Here is a 25426-nt window from a genome sequence, read left to right on the forward strand (position 1 = left end):
TAGGCCGCCAACCAGGCGGCTTAGCCACCACAGAGAGAGAACGAGAGAGAGAGAGAGAGAGGCGCCGAGGAGGGGGGGAGCCGTGGTGGAGTCGGCGCGCGTCACGTGACCCCAGCGCCCCCCCCCCTTCCGCGAGTTCTGCGCTGCCGCGGCCTTGTGAGGGGGCGATGCGCTTCTTTCCCGCCCCGGGGGCGTTTTAAGCCGCCTCTGAGATGGCAACGAGGGGGATTCGATTTGCTGCCCGACTGTACAAATCTATCCGTAAATGTGCACCTTTCAAAGAATTTTCGCTGCCATTATTACAGAGTTTCACTGGGTTCTAATATTTGGTACCTGATACTTAAAACGGCAGCTTTCCAGGGCTGCAGGAGCATCGCATGCCTGCTCTGCCTCTGCCTTTGGACGTATGTGCAGAGCTTAGGATATTTTAGGTACTTTGGGTGTTGCATAGTAATGAGTTTTTGTTGGTACCCACCCAGGGCTTCCTTTCAGCTGGAACTCGCTGGGACTCAGTTCCGGCATCTCTCAGGTCGGCACCCTTGCCATTCTAAGGGAACAAGGGAGGCGATCACAGGGAGTTCCGGTGCCTTTTTCGAGAAAAATAGCATCAGTAATCCCCACAACAGCCTCGCAAACCAAACAACAGGTGTTGTTTCACCTGTGGTAGATGATGGGGCTCAGAGAGGAACATGAGGGGATGCTTAATGCTGAGCCATTTGTCCATCCAGGTCAGTACTGAGTATTCACATAGGCAGCCACGCGCCAGCATTGGTGATTGAACCTGGGGTCTTCTACATGCATAGCTGCCAAGTTATCCCTTTTTTACAGGGATTTTCCCTTATGCTGAATAGGCTTCCTCGCGAGAAAAGGGAAAACTTGGCAGCTATGTCTACATGCAAGACTGAGTTGTGGCCTTTCCCTGAGAGAGAGTCCCTTGCCTAAGTCTGCCTCATGACTTCTTGGCAGAGACAAAATTTGAATGGAGACTTTCTGATTTTTTATTATTATTTGAAGGCGTTAAGCTGTCGCTTCTGACCAGTGTAAATTGCCCACAACTTGCTTCCATAAAGCATGTTCGACATGCAAGCCTCGTAGACCTTCATCTTGGCCTTGGTCATTAGCATCACATTCTCCCATACACTTTTGAAGTACTTGACCTGACTGTCTCCAGACACTGCAGGTCGTCTGCAAGGGATTCCAACACAGTGGGATGCTGTCAGCCTTCAGGTCACGCTTGCAGACATCTTTGTAATGCACAGTTGGTCTGGCAACAAGCCTAGTGCTTGAAGTCCTCTCTGGATGCCTTCATTTGCCCCAGCTGCAACAAAACATCTCTCTCCCATATTGGTCTCTACAGCCACAGCAGGTGCTGTAAATCCAACAGTTTGACTTCAAGCACTCCTCCATTGTTTCCCAAGACAGAAAGATGCCAGCAACAATATTATTATTTATTAACTTTGTTGGTCACTTTATCTTGCCCAGGACAACCCAAAGAAAGAGACAGATTTGTAGCTCAAAATACCAGCTCCCAAAAGAGGGCTGTTTTTTTTTTCCAGGGTTGCTATTTTTTTCTTCCTGGTATGTTATGGCTATTGGATGTACCTAGATTTTTTTGTATCGGCCACTATTCCTTTACCTGTGATACTTGTATTCAAAAATCCACAGATAAACATTGTGGGGCGAGAACAGACTTATTGTCTGCTCTGACTGGCAGTAGTTTCCCAAGGTCTCGCACAATAAGGTTTTTCACATCATTATTTCTAAGTGAAGAAGCCATGGATGGACCTGGTACCTTCTGCATATAAAGCGTGCTCTCCCACTGAGCTGTGGTCATTCTCCACAATGAATCCTAGTTTACAAGGAAGAGCATAGCAAGGAAACTGTTGAATCAGATCAATCTAGTCTAATCCAGTCAACATCCTATCAGAAGCCCTCAAATATAAAACAAGGACAATAATCGGCAGCAATGGATTCCGAAGCATGCAGGATTGCAATATTATTCCCAAAGGTGTGTTCAAGTGTTTGCCTGAATGCAACAAATACAGAGTATGGACAGCAGAATGCAAAGCCCCACCACCAACATCCTCATGTGCATGGCCCCTCGCCTCAAGTCTCCCCGGGTTGCATGAGGAAGGTGTAGGAGGCCTTCTACTTACGTTTCCTTTAATACAAGTAATTGGTGGCCCTGATAAAGCAAGGTCCCTGATCATGTGAAAGAGTCGCAAGCAAATTGTGAGAAGCCTCCTGCAGATCTTCCCAACACAACATGGTGAAAGCTAAGGACTGAAGAAGTAACATGGGATTGACCTGATTAATTTCCTAAAGTTCACCTAACCTTGAAATTCTGATTGCAAGAGGGATCTTCTAAACTGGTCAGACTGATAAAACTGCTATAGATTATCTTAATAGCCCTTGAGTTGTGGGGCGAGAAGTTGAGACCCTTCTTACCCCTGGATCCAGTAAGTGTTAAAATATATGCCAGGCTAGCTTCCTATGTTGAGGTGGTTGCCTGGGTGACGGGCCATTAAGAGAACAAAGGAAAGGGAGTTTGTGCAAAAGATGGAGTTCCTCCCTTAGCTTGCAATTAGTTAGAAGGACAAAGCCTAAGTTTAGAGCAGAGTTTTGCAGTGATTTGACCTAGAAGCGCGCACAAACACACACACAGAGAGAGAGATAGCTATGGGGAAAACAATACTATTTGGGGGTACTGGTACTGTAAACACCTCCATTGTAGGTTCAGGTTGTATATATGTGTAAATAAACTATATATCATAAGACACCATGGTATTTTCTGTGCCTCATTCCAAAAGAAAACAAACTCTGGGCAAACAGCTGGAACCCCTGCAATCTTGCACTGCTCAGAGTTTGGGGTAGCGTGCAACAGTATGTTTATTCTGGAAGTAATTATGGCCAGTGGTGATTACTCCCATAATAATGTGCAAAGAACTGCAGGTAAAGATTTATTTAAGTGGGCAACAGCTCTAATGTGTCTATTATCATTCATACATTTTATCAGTTTGCAAATGCTTTGCAATTTTGTTTCAGTCATTGTGGCAACACCATCAGTGTAATTACAATCACACAACATCATCATAATTTCCAAGTAGGGAGCAGAGGCTGAATAAAACTAATTGCCAAAGGCCACCCATAGCCTAATTGCTATACAGAGTTGGGTGCACCTAAACTCATTGAGTTAAAATAGCTTTAGCATGCCTAATTTTGCTTAGTAACATGGGATTGGGGTTGACCTGGTTAATTTCCTAAAGTTCATCCAAACCCTGAAATTCTCTGATTATAAGGAGCATCTGCTAAAGTGGTCAGACTGATAAAACTGCTGGAGATTACCTTAATGGCCCTATGAAATATCTTCTTTGCTATGAGGGTTATAGATAAATGGCCCACAATACTGCAATGTGAGCTACAACTCCCGTAATCATTTATTATTCTGGCTGGAGCTGATGGGTGCCGTAGTCCACAACACCGGGAGGGCACAATGTTGTTTATCTTGGGGATGCTGTAAAGAAAGAGTCTGTGCAAATAATAGATTTTGCAGAATGAATCGTACCTGGACTGGGACATAGAAAGCTAAGCTGCTGTCTAAAAGGATCTTACAGTGCTAACACCCACGCCAGAAATCTTCAGAGGAAGCAGTGATTTTGGGGGGCACCTCTTAGGTTCCCCAGCATGGCTATACCTCCCCTATTACAAAATACCAGTAACCCTGCATTGACTATGTTCCCTTTGGGGTAAGCACTGCGGTCCTGGAAAGTTAACTTTTAAATGAAATGTAAATGTTAAATGAAACCAATATCGTTAAAAGTGTTGGTCTGAAACCCAGAGTCTGATTCAGTTTCACTAAGATTCGAACCAAAATGTAAAAGTCTTTTCCAGGCGCAGAGCATGCAGGGAGAAAGGATGGAAATCAATGAATCCAATTCTAGATAACCCTACTAAATCCTGGATGCTGCCCCCACGATTTTGTTGGACTCCAGCTCACATCATCCTTGGCCGAACTGGCTGAGGCTGATAGGAATTGGAATTCACAGCTTTTGCAGCTCAGCATGGCCAGATGTCATTTATTTGGGTTAGTGTGTGGTTTTAGCTGTTTGTAGGGGTTCCACTTTAGTTTGGGGAGTGTATGTGTTTGTTGGTTTTTTGTTTTGTGTTTGGTTTCCTTGCTTTTGCAGTGGGTACCTTTGTTTTGGATTTCTATGCGTTTTTCGTTGTTTTGTTGTGTGCCTATTTTATCCGGGGGGGGGGGCTTGCCTTTTTTTGGTGGGTGTTTTGCCTTCGGTTTCTAAAGTTTCTAAAGATTTTCAAATGTGGCTCTGCATCCAAAAAGTTTGGGAACTGCTGTTCTGGGGGCTCGTGGTACTGCAGCATTAACGAAATGAAACGGGTCTCATGCTGGTCAGTCCCTTGGGTGGGAAACCATGGAAGGCCCTTTGCAAGAGCAAGATAAAGAGGAGTATGATGTAAAAATATTCCTTTTTTAAAGCATAAAAAAACCACAGGAGTTTGAGATGGGTGATCTGTACAGTACTACCAACTTTGAAGGCAGCTCTGTGCCTCCTAGTGGTGACTATGCATTGCTACCTGGCAAACCAGAAAATGGAGGAAATGGGATAATTCACTGAGCAGAAGAGGGGCGGCCAGGGGTGACTGGTGCCATTGGGACCAGTGAGGCAGGAAGAAGAGATCCCAGCAGGAGAGTCCGCTAATGTTAGTTTTGCCTCATCCTTTTCCCTGCTGAGTTCTACTAGGGCAACAGATACTGAAGAGGAATAAGATGAAAGGCAGAGAGATTCCCTCTTGACATAAGTGAGAAGGCAGGAAGGTGGCGGCTGGCTGGCGCTGACCGATGTGGGTGGGAAAGTGTTCCATTGGCCCAAATGGACCAGTCATCACTGGAGTAGGTAGCATTTAGGCTGCATAACTCATTTGGATTTCCGTTTCTATGCCAAGCTCAGGCCTGAAACTGAATGGAAACGGATGTAGTTGGTCCCATCCAAGAGATTATGGAGTTGAATAACAAACAACCTGCTCCAGCATTGCTCAGGAAGGCAAAATACAAGGTAAATTGTTGCAATCCTCCTGACTTAGAGAGGGGCTCTTTCAGGAGCAGCAACCCGGCCACGTGCTCTAAGGCAACCCCTCTTGCAGAGATGTGTTTACTAAATAATAATAATAATAATAATAATATTATTATTATTTATACCCCGTTCATCTGGCTGGGTTTCCCCAGCCACTCTGGGCGACTTACAACACATAAAAAATTACAACATTTAACATTACAACATTTAAGTTTTTCCGATACCGGGTTGCCTTCAGATGTCATCTAAAAGTCAGATGGTTGTTTATTTCCTTGACATCTGATGGGAGGGTGTCGTATTTATAAGAAAAGCAACTGGAACCAAGGTTTGAATTAATTTTAAACTGCCACAGCAAATACAGGGAGATTGTTAACTGTTACGTTTTGCTGTCCTATTTGTTTCATGCAGTATTTTAGCATGTATCGTTTTTTCATGACCTGGTAGCAGTTTGTTTTATTTTATGTTATTTGGGATAGACAACACAACACCCTCTGTATGCTGTTAGGCTATAACTCCCTTTTCATCCCTGGCCAATGGTCATGCCAGCTGAGAGTTCAACAATATCTGGAGGGTACTACTGTACTTTGATCAAACCCATCTATATAGATAATTATCTATGAATAGGTATTTCTAATAAAGGCTGTGTTACCACCCTGGTGAGTCAATTATAATAAATAATTTTAATAAATAAAGATTGCGTGACCACAAGTTACCAGTCTGGTATTTATACAGATGAATATCTATGAATAGATGAATACCTTTAGCAAATGAGTACTTAGCTACCGCCAATTAGCGCTTTTTGTGTGTGGATGACGCAACACAGTCAAATCTCATATACATTTGAACTTTGTACAAAAATGTCTCAAAACATACCTCCCACATTTCAAGGCCTTTTTGGACCCTCAGCTTACATTTACTTTCTTTATCAAGATGTTTGATGTGTTGTTTTGTTTTTGTTATATTTTATTCTATTTATTAAATTTGTATACCAGCCTTCATCCAAAGATAGCAGGGTGGTACACACAAGATAAAATTGCAAAATGCATAATAAAAACAAGAACAGAAAGCAAAACAATAACACCCCCGCAAACACACACACATATTAAAAAAGTTAGAGGATCTTAATCAGCCAAAGGCCTGGTTGAAGCAGAACCTTTTCTCTTGGTGCCTAGTGGTGTATAATGAAAGTGCCAGGAGAGCATTCCACAAAGGGGGAGCCACTGCAGAAAAGGCCCATTCTCATGTTACTGCCCTCCTAAAATATGATTGCAGGGTCTGAGTCAGTTTATATAGGGAGAGGCGGTGGGATATTGCAGTCCTGAACTGTTGAAGACATTATACGTCAAAAGCAGCACTTTGAATTGGGCCCAGAAACTAATTGGTTAACAGTGCAGTCGGACTACGATAGGTGTAATGTGCTCAAACCGTCTTGCGCCGGTGAACAACCTGGCCACTTAATTCTGCACCAGCTGAAGTTTCTAAACCGTCTTCAGACGTGTAATGCATTGCAGTACTCCAACCTTGAAGTTACCAGAGCACAGACAACAGTAGTTAGGCTATCCCTGTCCAGATAGGAGCATAGCTGGGTCACCAGCTGAAGGTGATGAAAGGCACTCCATGCCACCGAGGCCACATGAGCCTCAAGTGACAGCAAAGGATCAAGTGCCCCTAAGATCAGGCAATCTCCTGGCCATTTTGTTTAGGGAACCACCCACTAACAGTGCCCCAGTCTTATCTGAATTGAGCTTCTATTTGTTGGCTCTCATCCAGTCCATTCTTGAGGCAAGATACCTGTCCAGCACATCCACATCCACACCTTACAGATGTAAAGGAGGAACAGAGCTAAGTGTCATCAGTATATTGCTGACAATGTATTCCATATTGAAGGTTCCACAGGGCTGAAGAGCACCCCCTAAACATCACCCTCTGGAAACGACCATCCAAGCAGGAAAGGGACCACTGCAAAATGGTGCCACCCACCCCTAACTTGGACAGCTGCTCAAGAAAGATACCATGGTTGATGGTACTGGAACCCACTGAGAGGTCAAGGAGAATTAACAGGGACACATTTCGCCTGTCTCTCTTCTGACAGAGGTCATCATGCAAGGCGACCAAGGCAGTTTCTGTGCCAAAACGGAGCCTAAACCCTGATCAAAAGTGCCTGGCCCACAACCACCTGCTGAAAAGCCCTGCCCAATAAGGAGAGAATAGCAAGTGGCTGGTAGTTTTTATTTTGGCATGAGCTTTCGTGTGCATGCACACTTCATCAGATACACTGAAACAGAAGCCCATAGCTGCCAAGTTCTCCCTTTTCTCGCGAGGAAGCCTATTCAGCATTAGGGGAAATCCCTTAAAAAAAGGGATAACTTGGCAGCTATGCAGAAGCCACCAGACCCTTATGTATATTAAGAGGGTGGGGGTGATGGGAATGGGTGATGGGCTGATAGGAGTGGTAAACCTGTAGATGACTGTTAACGACTGTTAATGACTGCAATTGGTCTTGTGGGGGGAAAGCAAGGGCTGAGGTGCTAAGGAAAGCTTGATCATATATAATAAGAATCCTATGTCTCTGTTAATTTATCTGTTCATTTAACAGCCATCTACAGGTTTACCACTCCTATCAGCCCATCACCCATTCCCATCACCCCCACCCTCTGAATATACATAAGGGTCTGGTTACTTCTGTTTCAGTGTATCTGATGAAGTGTGCATGCACACGAAAGCTCATACCAAAATAAAAACTTAGTTGGTCTTTAAGGTGCTACTGAAGGATTTTTTTTATTTTGTTTTGACTCAGACCAACACGGCTACCTACCTGTAACTGAAACTCATCCAACACAACAGGACTAGGCTGTGCTCTGTACATCCCTTGAGATTCTTCTGCTATAACAGCGGAATCTGACGTCTGACAGATGCAAGTGATTTTCTCCTCAAAATGGTTTGCAAAATAAGTCAGGAGGAGCTGCCGTTGGTTCTACCACCTGCTTCAGGCATAAATGGCCCTGCACTACCTGGGAAAGCTCTGCTGGGCAGCATAGCAAAGATGCAATGGAGGCAGCAAAGTATGCCTTCTTTGCTACCTTCAATGCCGCTAGGTAGGGTTGATGATGAGCCCTCACCAGTGTTGGATTGCATTCAACTGGAGTTTTCTTCCACTTACGGCCAAGCAGTCTCCCAGCCTGTTTCTTTGCCCTAACTCTGGAGTATACCAGGGAGCCAAATGGGCTCCATGAAGCGGGACAGGGTGCTCAGGTGTAATCGGGTCAATGACGTGAGCCATTTGGATGCTCCAGAGGCATAGCTGCCAAGTTCTCCCTTTTTTAAAGGGAAATTTCCTTATGCTGAATAGGCTTCCTCGTGAGAAAAGGGAAAACTTGGCAGCTATGTCCAGAGGTCACTGACAGCTTTGACAGGAGCGCCAGTCAAATCAGCCAGGGAATCCAAGAGCCATCTTAAGAATCATTACACTTATGAATCCGCTTACACTTACTTTCTTTATCAAGATGTTTGGTATCTCATTTTATTATTTATTTCCCTTATGAATCATTTCCCCCTCAGGCATCCAGAGGCTATTTACAACACAATAAAAGTTAAATATATTGTTATGAGTTTGATGCCAGACTCCCGTGTTATGAGTTTTTGGGTGCCAGACGTTTAATCTCTGGACCAAGCAAATGTTAAGAGCTAGATAAACCAAATAAATGAACCTCATAGATAATTGCTTGGGAGATGAGCCATTTAGAGAACAAGGGAAAGGTAATAAGCCATTAAGGCAAAGACTCTGGACCAGAAGGCAAATGGGTGGGGTGTGGGGTGGGGTGTGGCCCCTCCCTCAACTCACGAGTCAGAAGGCAAAGCCAGTGTTTGAAAAAGTTTTAGGGTTGAGTGTGATGTGACCTAGAGGAGCGGGGGGAAGGTTGCAGTCTGGTAAAGGCGGCAGCTGGAAAGAGCATCAGAGCAAAATGGCTGGTGTCTGTTTGAATCCTAGGCTGCAGCCATGAGAGAAGCAAGACCCGCTTGGGGTATACAACGGTAGAGTTCCAAAGAAGATCAGGTGCTAACTGAGTATATAATACACGCATCTCCTACAAAAACTGCAATCGGCTTCTTCCACTCTTGATTTTTTTTTTGTTGCTTTTGCTGTTATCCTTTGCTTAGTCCGTAGAGCATGAGACTCTTAATGTCAGGGACGTGGGTTCGAGCCCTACACTGGGCAAAATATCCCTGTACTGCAGAGGGTTGGACTAGATGGCCGGAGGGTGTCCCTTCCAACTCTTAAGAATTCCTTGCTTCTCTGAAATTACTGTACTGTACATCCACTCACCCTTCCCCTCCCGCCTCGTCGCCTTTCGCCCTTCAGCCACACCCCCTCACGCGTTTAGCCACGCCCACCTCTCGCTCACTCACTCTCCCCCCTCCTCCCCGCAGGACCCGAAGGCTGCACGCGACCGCTCTCCCGCGGGCGATTGGCTGGCGCTTTGCGTGCCCTATTCGCGGGCGGTGGCGCGATCGGCCCACCTGATGACGCCGCCGCCCGGGGCCGCCGCCATTGGTCAGGCGCCGAGCGGGGAGGGTTGCCAGGCGATGTGGCGCGCGGCGCGGCGGTTGGCGTCGGCGGCAGCAGCTGTTGCTGTCGGGGCAGCCAGAGGAAAAGGCTCTGCGGCTCGCGCGCTCTCTGCTTCTGCTTCTTCCGCCTCCTCGTCTTGGCAGGGAAGCTTTTACCGACGCAGCCGCGGGCAGGTGCTGCAGCCGCCGCCTCCTCCTCCTCAGTCTCGGCGGCCGCTTCCTTTGCTTTGCGTGAGGGCAGAGGCCGCGTGCCGGCCCGGGAACGGAACGCGGTAAGGACCAAAAAAGGCCCGGGGGCGGAAGGGAGTTCGAATCAATGCCGCAGAGTCACCCCGCGGGGAAGCGGAGGGATGGGGCGGTGCAGCGGTCAAAAGTGGCGCCTGTTTCTCCGCAGGGCAGGGCCATTGTCTTCCGGGGACCCCTCGGAGCACAGCCGGCTTGCCTTTCCCCGCCAAGTTTACTGCCTCCCAGGAAGGCTCTGCACTTTGGAACTCCCTGCCTATTGAGACAGGGCAGCCTTCGCGGCGCCTGCTGAGAAACGTTTTTTGTTTTAGACGAGCCTACGCAGATACGTCTTTCCTCCATTATTGTTGTTTTGGGAAGTCTCAGGATCATTGTTTTGTTGTCGCTTTTGCCTTTTTGTGTTAAACCGCTCTGGGGTTTATTTCGCAACTAATTGGCTTATAAATTTCACTAGACAAATAAATTAGCTGCTGAAGGTTCTGTCCAGCCAACAGCTGTATTATCTACATCAGGCACCCCCAAACTTGGCCCTCCAGCTGTTTTGGAACTACAATTCCCATCATCCCTGACCATTGGTCATGTTACCTAGGGATGATGGAAGTTGTAGTCCCAAAACAGCTGGAGGGCCGAGGTTGGGGGTGCCTGATCTACATCAGTGTTTCCCAAGCTTGGGTCTCCAGCTCTTTTTGGACTATAATTCCAATCATTCCTGACCACTGGTCTTGCTAGCTAGGGATGGTGGGAGTTTTAGTCCAAAAAACAGCTAGGTTAGAAAACATCTCTGCATCTTGTTGAAGTGAGTTCCCTTCCTCCATCCACAGCCCTGAGAAATCTTACTCAAGTTTTATTAATGTCCTCTTGTTTTTATTGCACTTTCCTTTAAAGAGCTGCTCAAGTTTTATTAATGTCCTCTTGTTTTTATTGCACTTTCCTTTAAAGAGCTGCAGATGGCACCTGCTGTTCTCTTCCTCCTTCCCCCCACTTATTTTCTCTCACAAGAAGCCCCAGAGGGAGGTTAGGTGACCAAGCTTCTGGTAGAGATGGGATAGCTATCAAGTTTTCCCCTTTCTCGCGAGGAAGCCTATTCAGCATAAGGGAATATCCCTTAAAAAAAGGGAGAACTTGACAGCTATGGCATCGGTGCCGACCTGAAACTCTGAAGAGCCACTGCTGGTTATTGTAGACAGTACTAAACTCAGTAATTTCCTATACTGTATGTTTATCCTTTGTACTTTACCTTGGGATTTTGAAAGAGATGGAGATTTGGGAGCATGTAGCTCCCTCTCTTTTCCTAGTGTAGATTTCTAAAACATTTTTGTTAAACAGCAAAAGTAGCATACTTCCCACTATAGCAACAGTGCTTTGCTTCCAAAGTCAACTTTCAGCAGCAAAGCTCAGCTGCTGGAGTCCGCAGCTTTGTAAGCGCTCAGAACTTTTGCCACTGGGGCTGACAAGTGACATGGAGCTGAAGTAGGCTGGGGGATTTTTAAAATTTCTATAGCATTTCCAATATACAAAGGTGTTTCAAGGTATGCTCATAGTTGTACTTTTCCTCTTTGTTTAGGAGGTTGGGTAAGTCTGCCACATCTTCTTATATTTTTAACACAGCATTTGCTACATCTTTTACTAGCCCTTTACTTTTGTCAGCAGTGCAATACACAGTTCGAAAGCATGCCAGTGCAAGTAGATAAATAGGTACTGCTGTGGCGGGATGGTAAACGGTGTTTCCGTGCGTACTGGTAAGCGGTTTAGTCACGCTGGCCACATGACCCGGAAAGCTGTCTGTGGACAAACTGGCTCCCTCGGCCTGAAAGTGAGATTAGTGCCACAACCCCATAGCTGCCTTTGACTGAACTTAACTGTCCAGAGGTCCTTTACCTTTTTACCTTTATACATAGAAGTATAGCAGGTGAAGCCTTATCACAGTAGACAAATCAGAAAAAGCTTCCAGCTACTAAACAGGTACTAATAAAGGCATTGGCTCATTGGCTCCGGGCTAGTTAAAAAAAGGAGGAAGTGGTCTACTTTAACAAATACCAAGGATAGTTGGTGCCTAAAGACACTAAAGGTTTTGTGTGTTTTCCTGGAAAGTCATGCTGGTGCAAGATAAAACAAGTAGTGATAGCTATGTATTGTGTAAAAACAGTGGACTCATATTCTCACTGAGCTGAGAATATTGGCTGAGGATCAAAATTAGCTTTGTCTAGCCATCAGAAAGGGATGTAGTCTAAACCACTGAGCCTAGGGCTTGCCGATCAGAAGGTCAGCGGTTCAAATCCCCGTGTTTCCGTGCGCTGCTCTGGTATGCCACAAGTGGCTTAGTCATGCTGGCTACATGACCCAGAAGCTGTACACTGGCTCCCTTGGCCAGTAAAGCAAGATGAGCGCCGCAACCCCAGAGTTGTTCACAACTGGACCTAATGGTCAGGGGTCCCTTTACCTTTAGCTATCATAAATTACATGCACACTTGATGGTTGCGTTGGTTGTGAAGTTTATGCAAGTTTCTAGCATTGGCAGGTATAATGGATACACTCATCTGCATGCCTGTGCTCTGCTGAATCTAGGCAAACATTAGGAAATCTTTTAAGTTCTAATATTGTTCATTAAATATTTGTGTAATTGTGGGTTGTTGGTTTTTTGTCATCAGTATTTTTACTAGGAGCATCAATACTGCAACCATGCCTGAACTAAATATAAATGAACTGGATAAGCAGCAGGTAGAGTTGCTGGCAGAGATGTGCATCCTTATTGATGAAAATGACAACAAAATTGGTTCAGATACCAAGAAAAACTGCCACCTGAATGAAAACATTGACAAAGGTATCTATCACTGTTCAGATCCCATTGTATGTAAGCTGGTCCTGCCTCTCACTGGAACATAAAGAAGCACTCTCTTGAGTGCTTCTACCTTGCCCCATTTTTTGCCTCTAGGTTTTTTGCAATCTACTTTCGCAACAAGATGTAGCAGATAAAACGGGAAAGGGAGCTGGAGGAAATGGAACAAGGAAGCTAGAGGAATGTGGTTAGGCAGACTAGTCTTGTACATCCATGTACAAGATAACTTTGAATTAAGAGTTCTTTAAGTGGTAAACAAAATCCCTTTCATGCTGTGAGGTCGAATAGCAATTTAGGCTTGTTAATTTGTTTTGAGTCACCGATTACTTTGACACACAGCCCACACCATTTAGCCTTACCTTATATAGTTCTGCCCAGCACACAAATTTGGACTGCGGGTGGCTTCTTCAAATGTTTATGCCAAATAGCAGTATTAGATGAATGAGTGTTCTGCAATTTTCAGGCTTCATTTAAAGAGGTACCGGTAGTGGGCATATTCCATAAGCCAAGGTACACAATTATTTCCATGGTTGAAGCATCACTTTTTGTGCATAAGGAAGTTTCCATACTGCACAGAAGAACAGAAACAGCATGAGTTAAAAACCCTTTTCTTGTGCTGGCTTATGCTGCTCCTGGAGAACATCTGACACTAACCTGTGGAGGTTTAAGGAATACTTTATCTGACAGAATAAAGACTTTAGTCTTATATGATGTCTTTGATTACAGATCTGTAAGGAACTGCTCAAAATAAATAGCTCTGATCCTCACAGTGCAAAAACATCTAAGCCAGGCATCCCCAAACTTTGGCCCTCCAGATGTTTTGGACTACAATTCTCATCATCCCTGACCACTGGTCCTCTTAGCTAGGGATCATGGGAGTTGTAGGCGAAAACATCTTGAGGGCTGCAGTTTGGGGATGGCTGATTTAAGCACTTGACTTTTGCAAAAGTAATATATTGTAAGTTATTGTAAGATATGGCATGAAATAATATCTTAGGTTTACTCCTACAAAGTTCTCCAAAGGTTACCCAGGCAATAATGTGGTCAAATACATATATATCCAACCCTCCTTTCCAAGGCAGATACCAGCCTAAATGAGAAATGACAATGCATACAGTGGAAAGTTTTGTTTAGAAATAGGACGCTTGTTTCTTTGTTTAAACTTTGATTTTAAACTGTAAGATCAAGTGTTACGATGAACACGAATTAAGTTTATTCCCCCCCTTGCAGTACATTCTTTTTAAACGCATATTGCCTATCTTTTTGTGCTAGGATTGCTGCACCGTGCTTTCAGTGTCTTCTTGTTCAATACGGAGAATAAACTGCTATTGCAACAAAGATCAGATGCCAAAATCACTTTCCCAGGTTTGTTATTAAGCAACAAATTCTTATTTTCATTGCGTAGCTTCTATAAAATACCGCTTTGTGTCCTCATATATTTCTGGGATGCTTGAAAAATAGAATTATCTGTTAAAATTTCAAACAAATATACTTACTTCTCTTTTTAAGTGAGCAGATACTTGGGTAGCAGTAATGTTTTCTCTCTCTGAAAGAATGGTGGGGTGGGTATGTTTCCTGACCTGTATTTGTTCAGAATAATGAGCGTGAGAAACATGCAAAGCTTTTCTGATAGGTCAAATGCCCAAATGACTATTTGATGTTGTCTTTGGTCTAGACTAGCACACTTTTAGTGAATATGTGCGAATTGAAGGGGGTTGGAAATCACAATTTAAATAATGACTAGTGCTTTGTCCTTTTTTCTAACCATATATAACTCAGAATGCTCTTGGGAGCACAATTGCACTTTATGTTTACATGCTGGAAATGTACTTTTTATGGTGCTCAGCATTGATAGGTTTCTTTTGCTTTGAATAGTACAGTACAGTATGTGTTATTGCTTTTTTTAAACTTTGTTACAAACTTTGGATACTTGGTACTGTCAACAAAATGAGGTTGGCTACTTCAAGGATTCTAGTACTGTATCTGAAAGTCTGCAAAGCATTCTCAAAACTGAATCCACAAAACTTTTGGTAGATTGTTTCACCAACAGTTGTTGCAGTCATCCACTCAACACCGTGCTTGAAGTAGAAGAAAAGAATGCAATTGGTGTTCGAAGAGCAGCTCAGAGGCGCCTGAAAGAAGAGCTAGGAATTCCAATGGAACAGGTAAATAATGCCCTTATTTCAGAGTAATGACTTCCCTAGGGGAAAATAGTTGAACAGCATCTGGTTATACTAAGTACTAAGTACCAATCAGAGCTGCAGTATTTATTTGGAACCTGTCTGCCCTATTCCCAGAGGGTTAGAGAAGGGAGCAATTATCACAATGTGTTTGTTGCTACTTCAGCGTGTCTGTGCTTTTTCACTAGTCAGAATCACCAGGTTTGGTGTATGCCCTGGATTGAGTTTTAGAATACAGTGGTACCTCGACATACGAATGCTTTGACTTCCGAAGGTTTCGACTTACGAAGTCGACAACCCCGGAAGTCTTTTCGCCGTGCGTGCATTCTGCACCTGCGCAAAAGCGGCGTGCGTGGTCCACGCATGCCCAGAAGCGCAAAATCGTGCTTCGTGCATGCGCAGAACGGGCGCTTCGACATCCAAAAACCTCGACTTACGAAGAGCGCTGCAGAATGGATCGTCTTCGTAAGTAGAGGTACCACTGTAATCATAATTGATCAAGACATGCTTGCTTACAGATGTTACAGTTGATAGACTGATTGTAACAATCTGTCCAGGAAGCACACCAGAAAGGCTTTTTGTATAATCTAAACATATAAGGAGCAAGAAAGAAATTATTTTAATAGTATGGTTTTTCCCAGGGCTGGAAAGGGATTTCAAATGCCTTGGCTCCAGCATAAAATGTTACTATGTCTGGGCAACCAAACACCTAAGACTTTTTCTGGCATTAGATTTTTCACAATATTGCAAATTCCTCCATTTTCTTTTGTGTTGAGAATTGTTGAAGCAAAACAAATGGCTCTGGCCATACCCATATGACTAGAGCTCTGAGGATATTCCTCTCTGCAGTTTATATTGGGAAGAATGTTTTCTTATCTGATATATCCACTCAAATGTACATTATTCAATTAAATGCTCACTTGAGCCTTGAATATCTCACCATCCCAGGCAGACATTTACACTGTCCACTCCATTATACACTATTCCACAGAGTCCTTAGGAGCAGATTAGATGGGGAAGGAAAATCCAAGTGTCATTCTTTTGATCTGAGCAACTGATCATACAAATGTTATATTAAAAATCAAACATTTAAAAGCAAAGTGCCACAGCTCTTTCTCCAACCTGCTTCTTTCAGGTTTGTATTGAGGTGTTCTGAAAAAATTATCACGCAGAAAGGAAGCAATAAACTACTGTCACTACATGTTTTTGGTTGTAGGTAACACCAGAAGAACTCTTATACTTAACCCGAATCCACTACAAAGCTCAGTCCAATGGGATCTGGGGAGAACATGAAATAGATTACATCTTGTTTGTGCAGAAGAATGTGACGGTGAATGCAGATCCCAATGAAATTAAAAGCTACTGTTATGTGACACAGGAAGAACTGAAAGAACTACTGGAAAAGGCATCCCGAAATGAAATTAAGATTACTCCATGGTTCAAACTGATTGCAGAGACTTTTCTCTTTAAATGGTGGGATAACTTGAATAATCTGAATAGGTTTGTGGATCATGAAAAGATTCACAGAATGTAACAGTCTAGAATATGCTGCTCTAAAAATGATATAGTACCATTTAATACTGATAAATGGCAATATCTGAAGCACTAATTATAAGTTGACTGCAACATAGGGAACGAATTAGGAATAAGAAGATATCCTGTGAAGGAAATTTGATTTTATCTCTGGCTGATTGTTAAAGCTTGAGTCTTTTCTGCCTTTCATTTTTGGGAGTAATTATTTGGATTATTAACAAGCTTTCAATGGGAATGTATTTGTTGATATAATCACTGGAATCTGAAGTTTGAATACTGACTAGGCTACCAGTCAAGATTGAAAGTTAAATCTTAGCCAGGATACCCCTCTATTTTTCAGGGTAGGCTGTTTGCTGTACAATAGGGAATGAGTTACTGGTAGTTAGTCAGAAATTCCATTAGATACAGACAAACCCAATGGAGTTCCCAGACTAGTTTTGTCCTTGACTTAATGCAGGGGAGGGGGACGCTAACATGTGACTCACCATCAACCCTAACTAGCATAGTTGTTGAGATTTCTGGTCCTAAAGGCTACATCTTGAATGTCATAATAAAGTCCATGTTAGGGGATAAGAGAAACAGTGCTTGCATTCTGCCAATTCCAGAGTTGGCATATTTCATCCACTCATTTGCAATTTTCTGGAGTGCTAACAGTATGGAGTATGTGGGGTAATATGTAAGTGTGGTGTTAACTGCTCTAATAGTACCTGTTCACTTGTAAACTGCATGACGAAAGGGGCAGAAGTAGGTGGTATTCAAAATGTCAAGTGAGAATTTGTACTTCAGTAGTCTCCAAATGTGCCTTCCTTTTTTGAATTATTTGCTGTAAAAAGGAAAGGAATTATTGACTATAAGGCCTGCTTAGTAACTCTTCACTTTACCTTGACTTAAGGGTGTTCCATTTTCAGATAGAACTAGATAGTAAAAACTGTGCATATTCAAACATTCTGCTGTGTTCCAGAAAGCCACTGGTGTATTTTTAATCATTAAAATGACTGAATCCTAACAACTGAACTTTAATGTGTTCCATTTTAATTTTCCATAACCTGTTAAATTTAGGCTAGTTAATAGAAAAACCCAAATTTTGAGGAATACAATATGACAAATGTTAGTAATTATTGGACAGGTCCATTGAGCTAAAATTTCAGATCTTAAAAAAATGCATCCCCCATCTTGGAAGTTGTTTAGAAGCTCAACTGAAGTGTAAAATGCAGATCAAGGACTGTGTCACCAGAGCCAAGAGGACACCAGCACAGTTAACAACCAGGGTCAAAGAAGCTGTTATTCCTTCCAAAAAAATGGAGGTCTTATCCAAATGAGGAAAACAAAAAGGAACACAAACTTTGGCAATTGAGACAATAAGGGTTTCTTAAAAAATGGAGCGGTACACTGCTAAAAACATGAACAACAAAACATTTAAATACCTTAGTAGCAGATGACTGGCTAGGAAGACAGATGGTATCTTGGATGACAAAGGGAGCAAAAGGAGTGCTAGAGGTGGCGGTGGCTGAGAATCCAAATTTCCTTTTGTTTTCACAGCAGAGGATATAGGTACCTGTACCTGAACTAACTTTTGCTGTCTGCGGTAAATGAAAAACAGTTCCTAGGCTTAATAGACCAAATAAAAACTAACAAATTGCCAGATTGCGATAGCATCCACCTAAGGGTTTCAAAAAAATCGAATGTGATACTGCTGATTTTCTAACAAAAATATGTACCGTAACTTTTGCCTCGGATCAGCCTCCATTGCTGGGAACTGGAAAGTAGCCAATATAACACCAATTTTTAATCCTGAATTGGCCCATCTAGCTCAGTATTGCCTACACAGCCTAAAAGGGATTCTATTATGGTTTCAAACCTGCATATAAAGTTACGTGCTCAGCTTAGACCACTCTGCATGTGTCTTGATATTATTATAAATTGCAACATTTTCTTACCACTGAATTTGTTATATAGCATTAGATAGAGCTGCTGCTTCCCCTATCTAATGAGATGTAGTTAAAATAGACCTTTGGAAAATGATACTTACTACCAGACCTCCAGGTACTCAGTACAGAGGAAAAGTACCCCAGCAGATTGAGAGATGCATCATTTGGTATGTACTTCTGCTGAAGTAACTGAATGAATGTTTGGGTTATTTATTTTATACTTCATTACGACAGAACTAACAATAAAATCACCACTTTACTGGAATCAATTCTCCACAAACTATTTCTTATATATATATGTTGCTTTTAATTTGCATTGTTGTTTTCATATTGTCATTGTAGAGCCATTTATCTTCGTTGGTTTGTACCAGATTTCCTCTTGCCAGAAAACAAATGTTTGGGCTTAAGGTCAAAGACGTGCCTATCTCCTTCCCCTTTCCTGCCCAACCGGTTCATTTTCGTTTGAGCTTTCTTCATCATAGTTTTAGTCTTCTTCACCATCTATACAAATAAATAAAAAAATCAATAGTAAGTGAAGCATTATTTCTTCACTTGAGGCTCATCCTCCACACCAATAATGTGACCCAAATACTGCCTTATAGTCCCTTTGGGAAGTAGTGGTTAAGAGTATAAGACTAGAATCTGAGACACAGTCATAAATGTGCCTTCTATAGAAGCAATTTAAAAATACAAAGGGATTGGTCTCTCAAATACTAGAAGTGTCCTTGCATAAGCTACATATATTGCATAAAAAGGCAAAGCTAAACAACCACATGAGTCCTGAAGTCATTTGGCTATTCCACATCAGTATGTAAATTCAGCCATCTTGCCTGGCCTCCTGGTACCTCCTTTTCCTAGGCCTTTCTCCCTGTCCTACCCATAGCTGCCAAGTTATCCCTTTTTTAAATGGATTTTCCCTTATGCTGAATAGGCTTCCTCGCGAGAAAAGGGAAAACTTGGCAGCTATGGTCCTACCTGTCCAGTATTAACAGCACAATCCTACACAGAAGTATTATGTTCAGTGGAACTTGCTCCCAGCTATGTTTGTGCATGGCGAGTCTTGGACACCTCAACCAAATAAGTGACAAGCTGGCCAATTGCCATCACATCCCTTAGTGCAGGCGTAGGTTACCTGTAGTCCATCTATATTTTGTTGGGCTCAAACCCCCATCAGCCCCAGGCAATATGGCCAAACGGGGATGGTGAGAGTTGTAGTCCAGCAACATCTGGAGGGCCACAGGTTATCCATCCACCCTTTGTACATGACGGTACAGATTATGAACTGAACACGGGCGGATTCTGCTTCAAATGGCTTGAACTAAAAGGAGCCAATTGATCCTAACGATACAGTACTAAATATACAGGAAGAGGTTTTTTAAAAGTTATTTAATTTTCTCTTGATGGCACGGAAATGTATTACAACTCAATTTAAAATGCTCTGCCATGACAAATCCTAACCCCTACTTAATTACAGTAGCTCAATGTGCAGATGTGTAAATGCCCATTTGCAATACTACATCCTATAAAACTGCCCAGAACTCTAATAAACTTAAGACAGACCTTTACGTCTCGAAGGCCAGATACATCACGAGGTGTGCGGGAGGAACTGCGACTTCGCGCCACAGATGTAGGTGGTACAGATTCTTCTCGTTTGCGTTTACGAGTAACACTCCGGGATCTTCTTGCCTGGGCTACATAATGTGCCTGAAAATTCACAAACCAAGAAAAGCCGAATCAAAACCCCTCATCTTCTAAATTAGTTATCAGGTGCTGCACAGTGTTCCTCAGCATAGATACTACTTAATTCAGCTAACAGTTTATGAGTACAAACTTTATTAAATAATAGAATTTTTCGACTCTGAATTCCAGTCTTAATCCAATATTAATCAATTCCCTTAACACAGCTTTATTTCCGGAGCAAGCTTAGCCCAGTGGTTCCATCGACCAACACATTGCTTGGATCCCACAACCGCCTCCTGCGGTGCGAGACCTGCAGGCGCTGCCTGGCTTTCAAACAAACAAACAAACAAGCCACATCTTTATTTCCTATGGCAGAAAAATGCAGTATAATAAGGACATTTAGAAATAATGAAAGTAATGCCTACAGAAATAAGTCTGTCTTACCCCATTTTTACCAGTCATATCAAGCCCGAGATCAGTCATCTCCTTCTCTAATGTCTTCCGTTCAACCTAAAGACACAAGTCATCAATTATTTTATATGGAGATGGCAGAAAGGAGTCTAAGAAGCAATCCAGTACACTGTTCAAAAACTACAAGAGAAATCCTACAGCAGAGAACTGCATACGTTCCAGATAGATTTCAGTGACAATTTGGAGACAAACTGATAGAAGCTGGAATGTCAGTAGTCTGCCATTCTCCCCACCACCACCTTGCAAATTAGGTGTAATTTAACATGTACCAGAACACACATTCCATGCATACAGGATGCTCAACACGACAACACAGAGTGTGGGTAGCAAATGAGCCTACACTTCTGGAAGCAGGCAATAATAATAATAATAATAATAATAATAATAATAATAATAATAATAATAATGAACTGTTGTGCTTAAGGCAGACATGAGGAACCTTACCCCAACCCCAACGGGCCAGATCTCAATCAGCCCTACGCCTTGTAGGAAAAAATTGGATGAAGGAATGCAACTTGTTCTGGCAAAGGAACAACTGGGAGTTCACTTAAGCTCCTGTTTGTTACTTGGAAACATGCCAGTGCAGGCGGATGTGGGGCCTATAGTAAGCTTTGCTTGTTGAACTGCTAGAAACTTATAATGTTGGGCGGTGTGTGGGTGTGTAGGAGATCAAAAATCATGTCTGAAATAGGGAAGGGCCATAGCTCAGACCTAGAGCACATGCTTTGTATGAAAAAAGGTCCCAGGCTCAATCCAGACATCTCCAGGTAGTCTGGGGAAAACTCTTGTATGAAACCCTGGAGAACCTCTGCCACTCACTGTTGACAGTGCTGAGTTGGGTGGACCAAAGCTCAGACTCAACAGAAGTCACCTTCCTATATCCCAGTTCATTCCACAACTTTGTTCTGCTGACTGCGCAGACCAGGCCTCAGGCGTGATCCTTGTGTTTCTGACAAGTCCTAATAGAAAACACCTTAATGGAGATTCTCCTTCTTCTATCGCTTACGGGCCTGTTTCATCTGTCTAAGCCATTATTTTTAATCTGCAGTCTAACAGGCATTTCTAGCCATGACAACTTCGATTTTTGTTTTGTAACAAAAGTGAGTGGGTGGGAGGGAACACATGTAAATCCCTTAATCCTTTAACTGCAGTCAGGCCCCAACACATTCTTTAAAAAAATGTTTGAAACCTGCCTTTCTCGCTGTTCTCGGCATCTTGGGCCCCTGTGTATCTTTCTCTTTGGATGCCAACATCCTGAGTTTCTTTTTCTCTCGAATCTGTTGTGCCAGCTGTCTGATGCTCATCATTTCCTCATTGTCACTTTCAGAGTCGCTGTCATATTCTCCAGCTGCTTGCCTCAGCTCCTCCTCTTCCTCCAGTTGCTCCAATTTCTTTAAAGACGTCACACACAATGCATTAGAAACTTTTTTTTTTTACAATATGTATGCTTCAAATATTCATCAACTGAGCCTTTGAGGTAGTTAATGCTCAAACTCCTGACTGCCATATCAAAAATTCTCAATTTCTGAACCAAGATTAAAGGCAGAAGCAGAGTGATGGTTTTACTGAGTAAATCAACTCATTCTTCTTAGTTGTAAGTCTTCTTAATAAGAGACTAGACAAGAAATGCATAGCTTGACAGAATGGTCTGTATATTCATGCCATGACAAGAATGCACACATTTTCTGTACATTGAAGTGTGAAGTTAATGGGGATAACTCCTACCTTCATGATATCTGGGTCAATATAATCTGCTATGTTGTGTCCTTCCCATATCTCTGGCACCTTATCATATTTTTCAGATGGATTCATTAGATCCCAGTATTCTAAAGGGGGGAGGGGAAACAACACACATAATTATTAATTTGTGCAGCATAGAAGTTGCTATTTCATCATTACAGTAGGAAGTTACTTGCTAGCAAGTGGTCCAGAGCTGATAAACCTGTCTGGCAACCAGAACAATATTCCTTTAACCTTAGGCTTCATTAAAAAAAAAACTTGTAGTTTGATTATTATCTGTCCAAAAAAACTCACTGTCTAGAAATGTCACTCACTTTCTGACACCTGGTACCCTCCCTCCACCCAAAGCAGCTTGCCAGCGGCAACACAGGAGAGGGTAATTCAGGAAAGGAATACACGACATTAGGCCAAAGGCTGCAGGTTGTTCACTCCCTATGTAGACTGACAAAGCCCTCCATCAACTTTGCAAACTCAAGAACCAAGAACGGAGAACCCTATATATTTTTTAACATATAGTCCCTGATGGAAAATTAGGTGAACACCAGTATTATCCAGTAGACTAAGAGCATAACATAATTATTATGTTAATAATAATGTTTATTATTATTATTATTATTATTATTATTATTATTATTATTGTTATTTATACCTCACCCATCTGGCTGGGTTTCCCCAGCCACTCTGGGCGGCTCCCAACAGAATATTAATAATAAAAAAGCAACATCAAACATTTAAAACTTCCCTAAACAGGGCTGCTAACCACACACAGTGGCTGAAGTTAACCTTGCAGTTTTCTACCTGAACTGTCTGCAAAATGGGAACACTACATCCAGCGACACCTCTAGAGAACATTTAAGATTACTGTTACTACTTACTCTTAAGATCCAAAACATACTCGTCTCCCATTTCCATTTCAATGTCTTTCTCCTGTGAACAAGCACACAGCATTAAAATGGGCCCTTTTTGAAAGCTTCACACGAATTTTGCTGTTCTCCTCCTGGGAAAATCTTTCAAAAGACGCTTACCAGTTTCTTTTTAGGCGCATCAACTTCCATGCGTTTTTTGCGGAGCAGGGCACCTTCAGGGATAAAAGGCGGCCTTTCCTAAAGGGTAAAACCAAGATGAGCTCAAGGAATCAGTTTAAACAAAAGCAAAAAAGGACCAAAACTGTTTTGATTAGATGCATTATTATCTCCGAAAATAAGCCATACCCCGAAAATAAGCCATAGTGATAGGCAGTTTAACCTTGTAGGTTAAACTGTACCATACTTAATAATGATAAAAAAGACATCCCCTGAAAATAAGCCACCGTGTGTTTTTTTGAGGAAAAATAAATATAGGACGGTGTCTTATTTTTGGAGAAACACGGGTATATACATACATTGCTGAAACCGGGGGGACAGGACACAGAGGTATAATGGGCACACACACTAACCTTGTTATCTCTTTTGGAAGGGACAGCTAAGTGGAGCCTGTTCAGTACATCATGTACTTTGTTTCCTTTCATTTTGGTATCAACACGATGGGCCAGCAACCTGTCACAGGCCTGAGAACATGCAAAATAGGAATTCAAAAAAATATGCTGATGAAAGCAGACGAATAACACGCAGACATAATGGCTCCCAATTTCTTAACGTCGGTTTCACTGAGCAGGAGTTTCACGGAGTACCCCACGGGCTCCCAAATTCCCTCCTTACTGTAACTGGAAAAACAGCAGGGGAAAGGAAACTGGGAGAGCACAGGCTCTCCATCTAATAACCACAGTGAAAAGGAAGCACTACATCTGCACCACACTGAGTGTGTGTGAAATCACCAAGCAAGATGGCTGCCCTAATTATTTAACTACTCGTGCACTATCAAACCTCCAATCTGAAATGCTTAAAAAAAATTGACTCTGCAAGGCAAAATCATTATAAATTTCTGGAAGGCCAAGATTTACTCTCTCTTACAATTTCCTGGTTTAATCCCATCATCCCTAATATTAAGCTTAATGTCTTTGATCTAGAATTCACCTACAGAGCAAGCCAGTGCTTGCATCAATCGGCCCATTATCGCCAGACTTTTCTGCCTTTCCACTAAGGAGGGCATTTTAAAAGAACTTCGCACACTTGTCAGTCTAGAATGTGAGGGCCAAAAGGTCCTCCCCTGCCCCCCCCCCCCCAGTACATATAAAACACTCCTTTCTTTTCTGGATGACCCTCTCTTGCTTGTAAATTGTTTGGCAGTCAACCACCTAAGTTCCCTTTTAGAGAGAATGGAACAATAAAGAAAGCCTATCATTAATGTTCCTCCTCTTTACAGTTGTCTAAACAGGCTTCCAGTTCAGCTGCCAGCAGCTAACAGAACAATAGGTTGGTCAAAACAACCATGAGCAAAAGGTAGAAGAGCTGGTGGTCCTATGCCATAAACATTTGCTGAAATCGGTAGGTCTTGTGGTTGCACAAGTCGCTTTGGATTGCCTTGGACAAGCTAATGCAACTAACAAATTTAATAAATAATAATAATAATAATCGCCTTTGGATTTGGCTTCACATTTCTCCAGCAGTGTCCTAGTGCAAGGTTGTTGTTGTTCACAAATCTTTGAAATGTGGAGGAGGTCACTGTTGGACCAATCCAATGAGTGTGTGTGAAACACAGCTTATACAAAAACAAACAAACACACAACTCACTTCTGTTTTAACTTGAATCACTCCTTCTTCGGTTAGGGTGCTTGTCTCGATGACAGGAAGCCCATCTGCTTCTAAATCAGCAAACATTTTCTAAAAGATGAAGGACACACGTGAATTCAGTAGTGAAACTAAATGCTTAAACCCAACAAAAATATTGCTGCCTTCTATTGCTAAGGTATCAAAATAAGCACAAGACCTTCATGAACTGGAAGATACAACAGTTAGAATGTGTCACATCGGACAAGAAATAAATTACAGTACACATATGCAGACCACAGTTCCATCTGTTTCCCTCCTCAAAAAAGTCTGGGCATGTAATTTGTTAATGGTTGCTGGGAGTTGCAACTTTGTGAAGTACAGTGCCCAGAATTCTTTGAGGAGGGAAATGTGCTATGGATGTACTCTCAATGTATTGTGCCTGAAAAGTACAGTGTGTATACAACCTAAATTGTTGCAATTCAGCTCATTATTTGGGTATGTCTGACTC

The 25426-nt window shown here is 42.6% G+C and overlaps 2 protein-coding genes across 3 annotated transcripts in view; one reads left to right on the forward strand and one right to left on the reverse strand.

Moving 5' to 3' along the window:
- Positions 1–9599: 9599 nt before the first annotated feature.
- Positions 9600–17465, forward strand: LOC118091866 (isopentenyl-diphosphate Delta-isomerase 1). Its single transcript, XM_035129391.2, has 5 exons — positions 9600–9931; positions 12551–12723; positions 14011–14103; positions 14773–14903; positions 16135–17465. The coding sequence occupies exons 1-5, from the start codon at positions 9615–9617 to the stop codon at positions 16450–16452; spliced, it is 1032 nt and encodes a 343-aa protein (XP_034985282.2). The 5' UTR covers positions 9600–9614; the 3' UTR covers positions 16453–17465.
- Positions 17466–18662: 1197 nt separating this feature from the next.
- Positions 18663–25426, reverse strand: part of GTPBP4 (GTP binding protein 4) — a 29191-nt gene continuing 22427 nt past the window's right edge. For both annotated transcript variants that reach the window (XM_035129390.2, XM_035129389.2), the window contains exons 9-17: positions 24940–25029; positions 23706–23816; positions 23296–23373; positions 23146–23197; positions 22256–22356; positions 21724–21921; positions 20504–20569; positions 19940–20083; positions 18663–18880 (exon numbers count right to left, since the gene is read on the reverse strand). In XM_035129390.2, the coding sequence (XP_034985281.2) occupies positions 18728–18880; positions 19940–20083; positions 20504–20569; positions 21724–21921; positions 22256–22356; positions 23146–23197; positions 23296–23373; positions 23706–23816; positions 24940–25029 (993 nt within the window). In that variant the 3' untranslated portion in view covers positions 18663–18727. The remainder of the gene's footprint in view (positions 18881–19939; positions 20084–20503; positions 20570–21723; positions 21922–22255; positions 22357–23145; positions 23198–23295; positions 23374–23705; positions 23817–24939; positions 25030–25426) is intronic.

This window comes from Zootoca vivipara, chromosome 12, assembly GCF_963506605.1.
Source record: "Zootoca vivipara chromosome 12, rZooViv1.1, whole genome shotgun sequence".
NCBI classification, from domain to species: Eukaryota; Metazoa; Chordata; class Lepidosauria; order Squamata; family Lacertidae; genus Zootoca; species Zootoca vivipara.

Coding starts and splice junctions, on each gene's coding strand:
- LOC118091866 (XM_035129391.2), top strand. CDS start 9,615: ATGACGCCGCCGCCCGGGGCCGCCGCCATTGGTCAGGCGCCGAGCGGG. Junction 12,724..14,010: donor GAATGAAAACATTGACAAAG/GTATCTATCACT, acceptor TTTTTGTGCTAG/GATTGCTGCACCGTGCTTTC. Junction 14,904..16,134: donor TAGGAATTCCAATGGAACAG/GTAAATAATGCC, acceptor TTTTGGTTGTAG/GTAACACCAGAAGAACTCTT.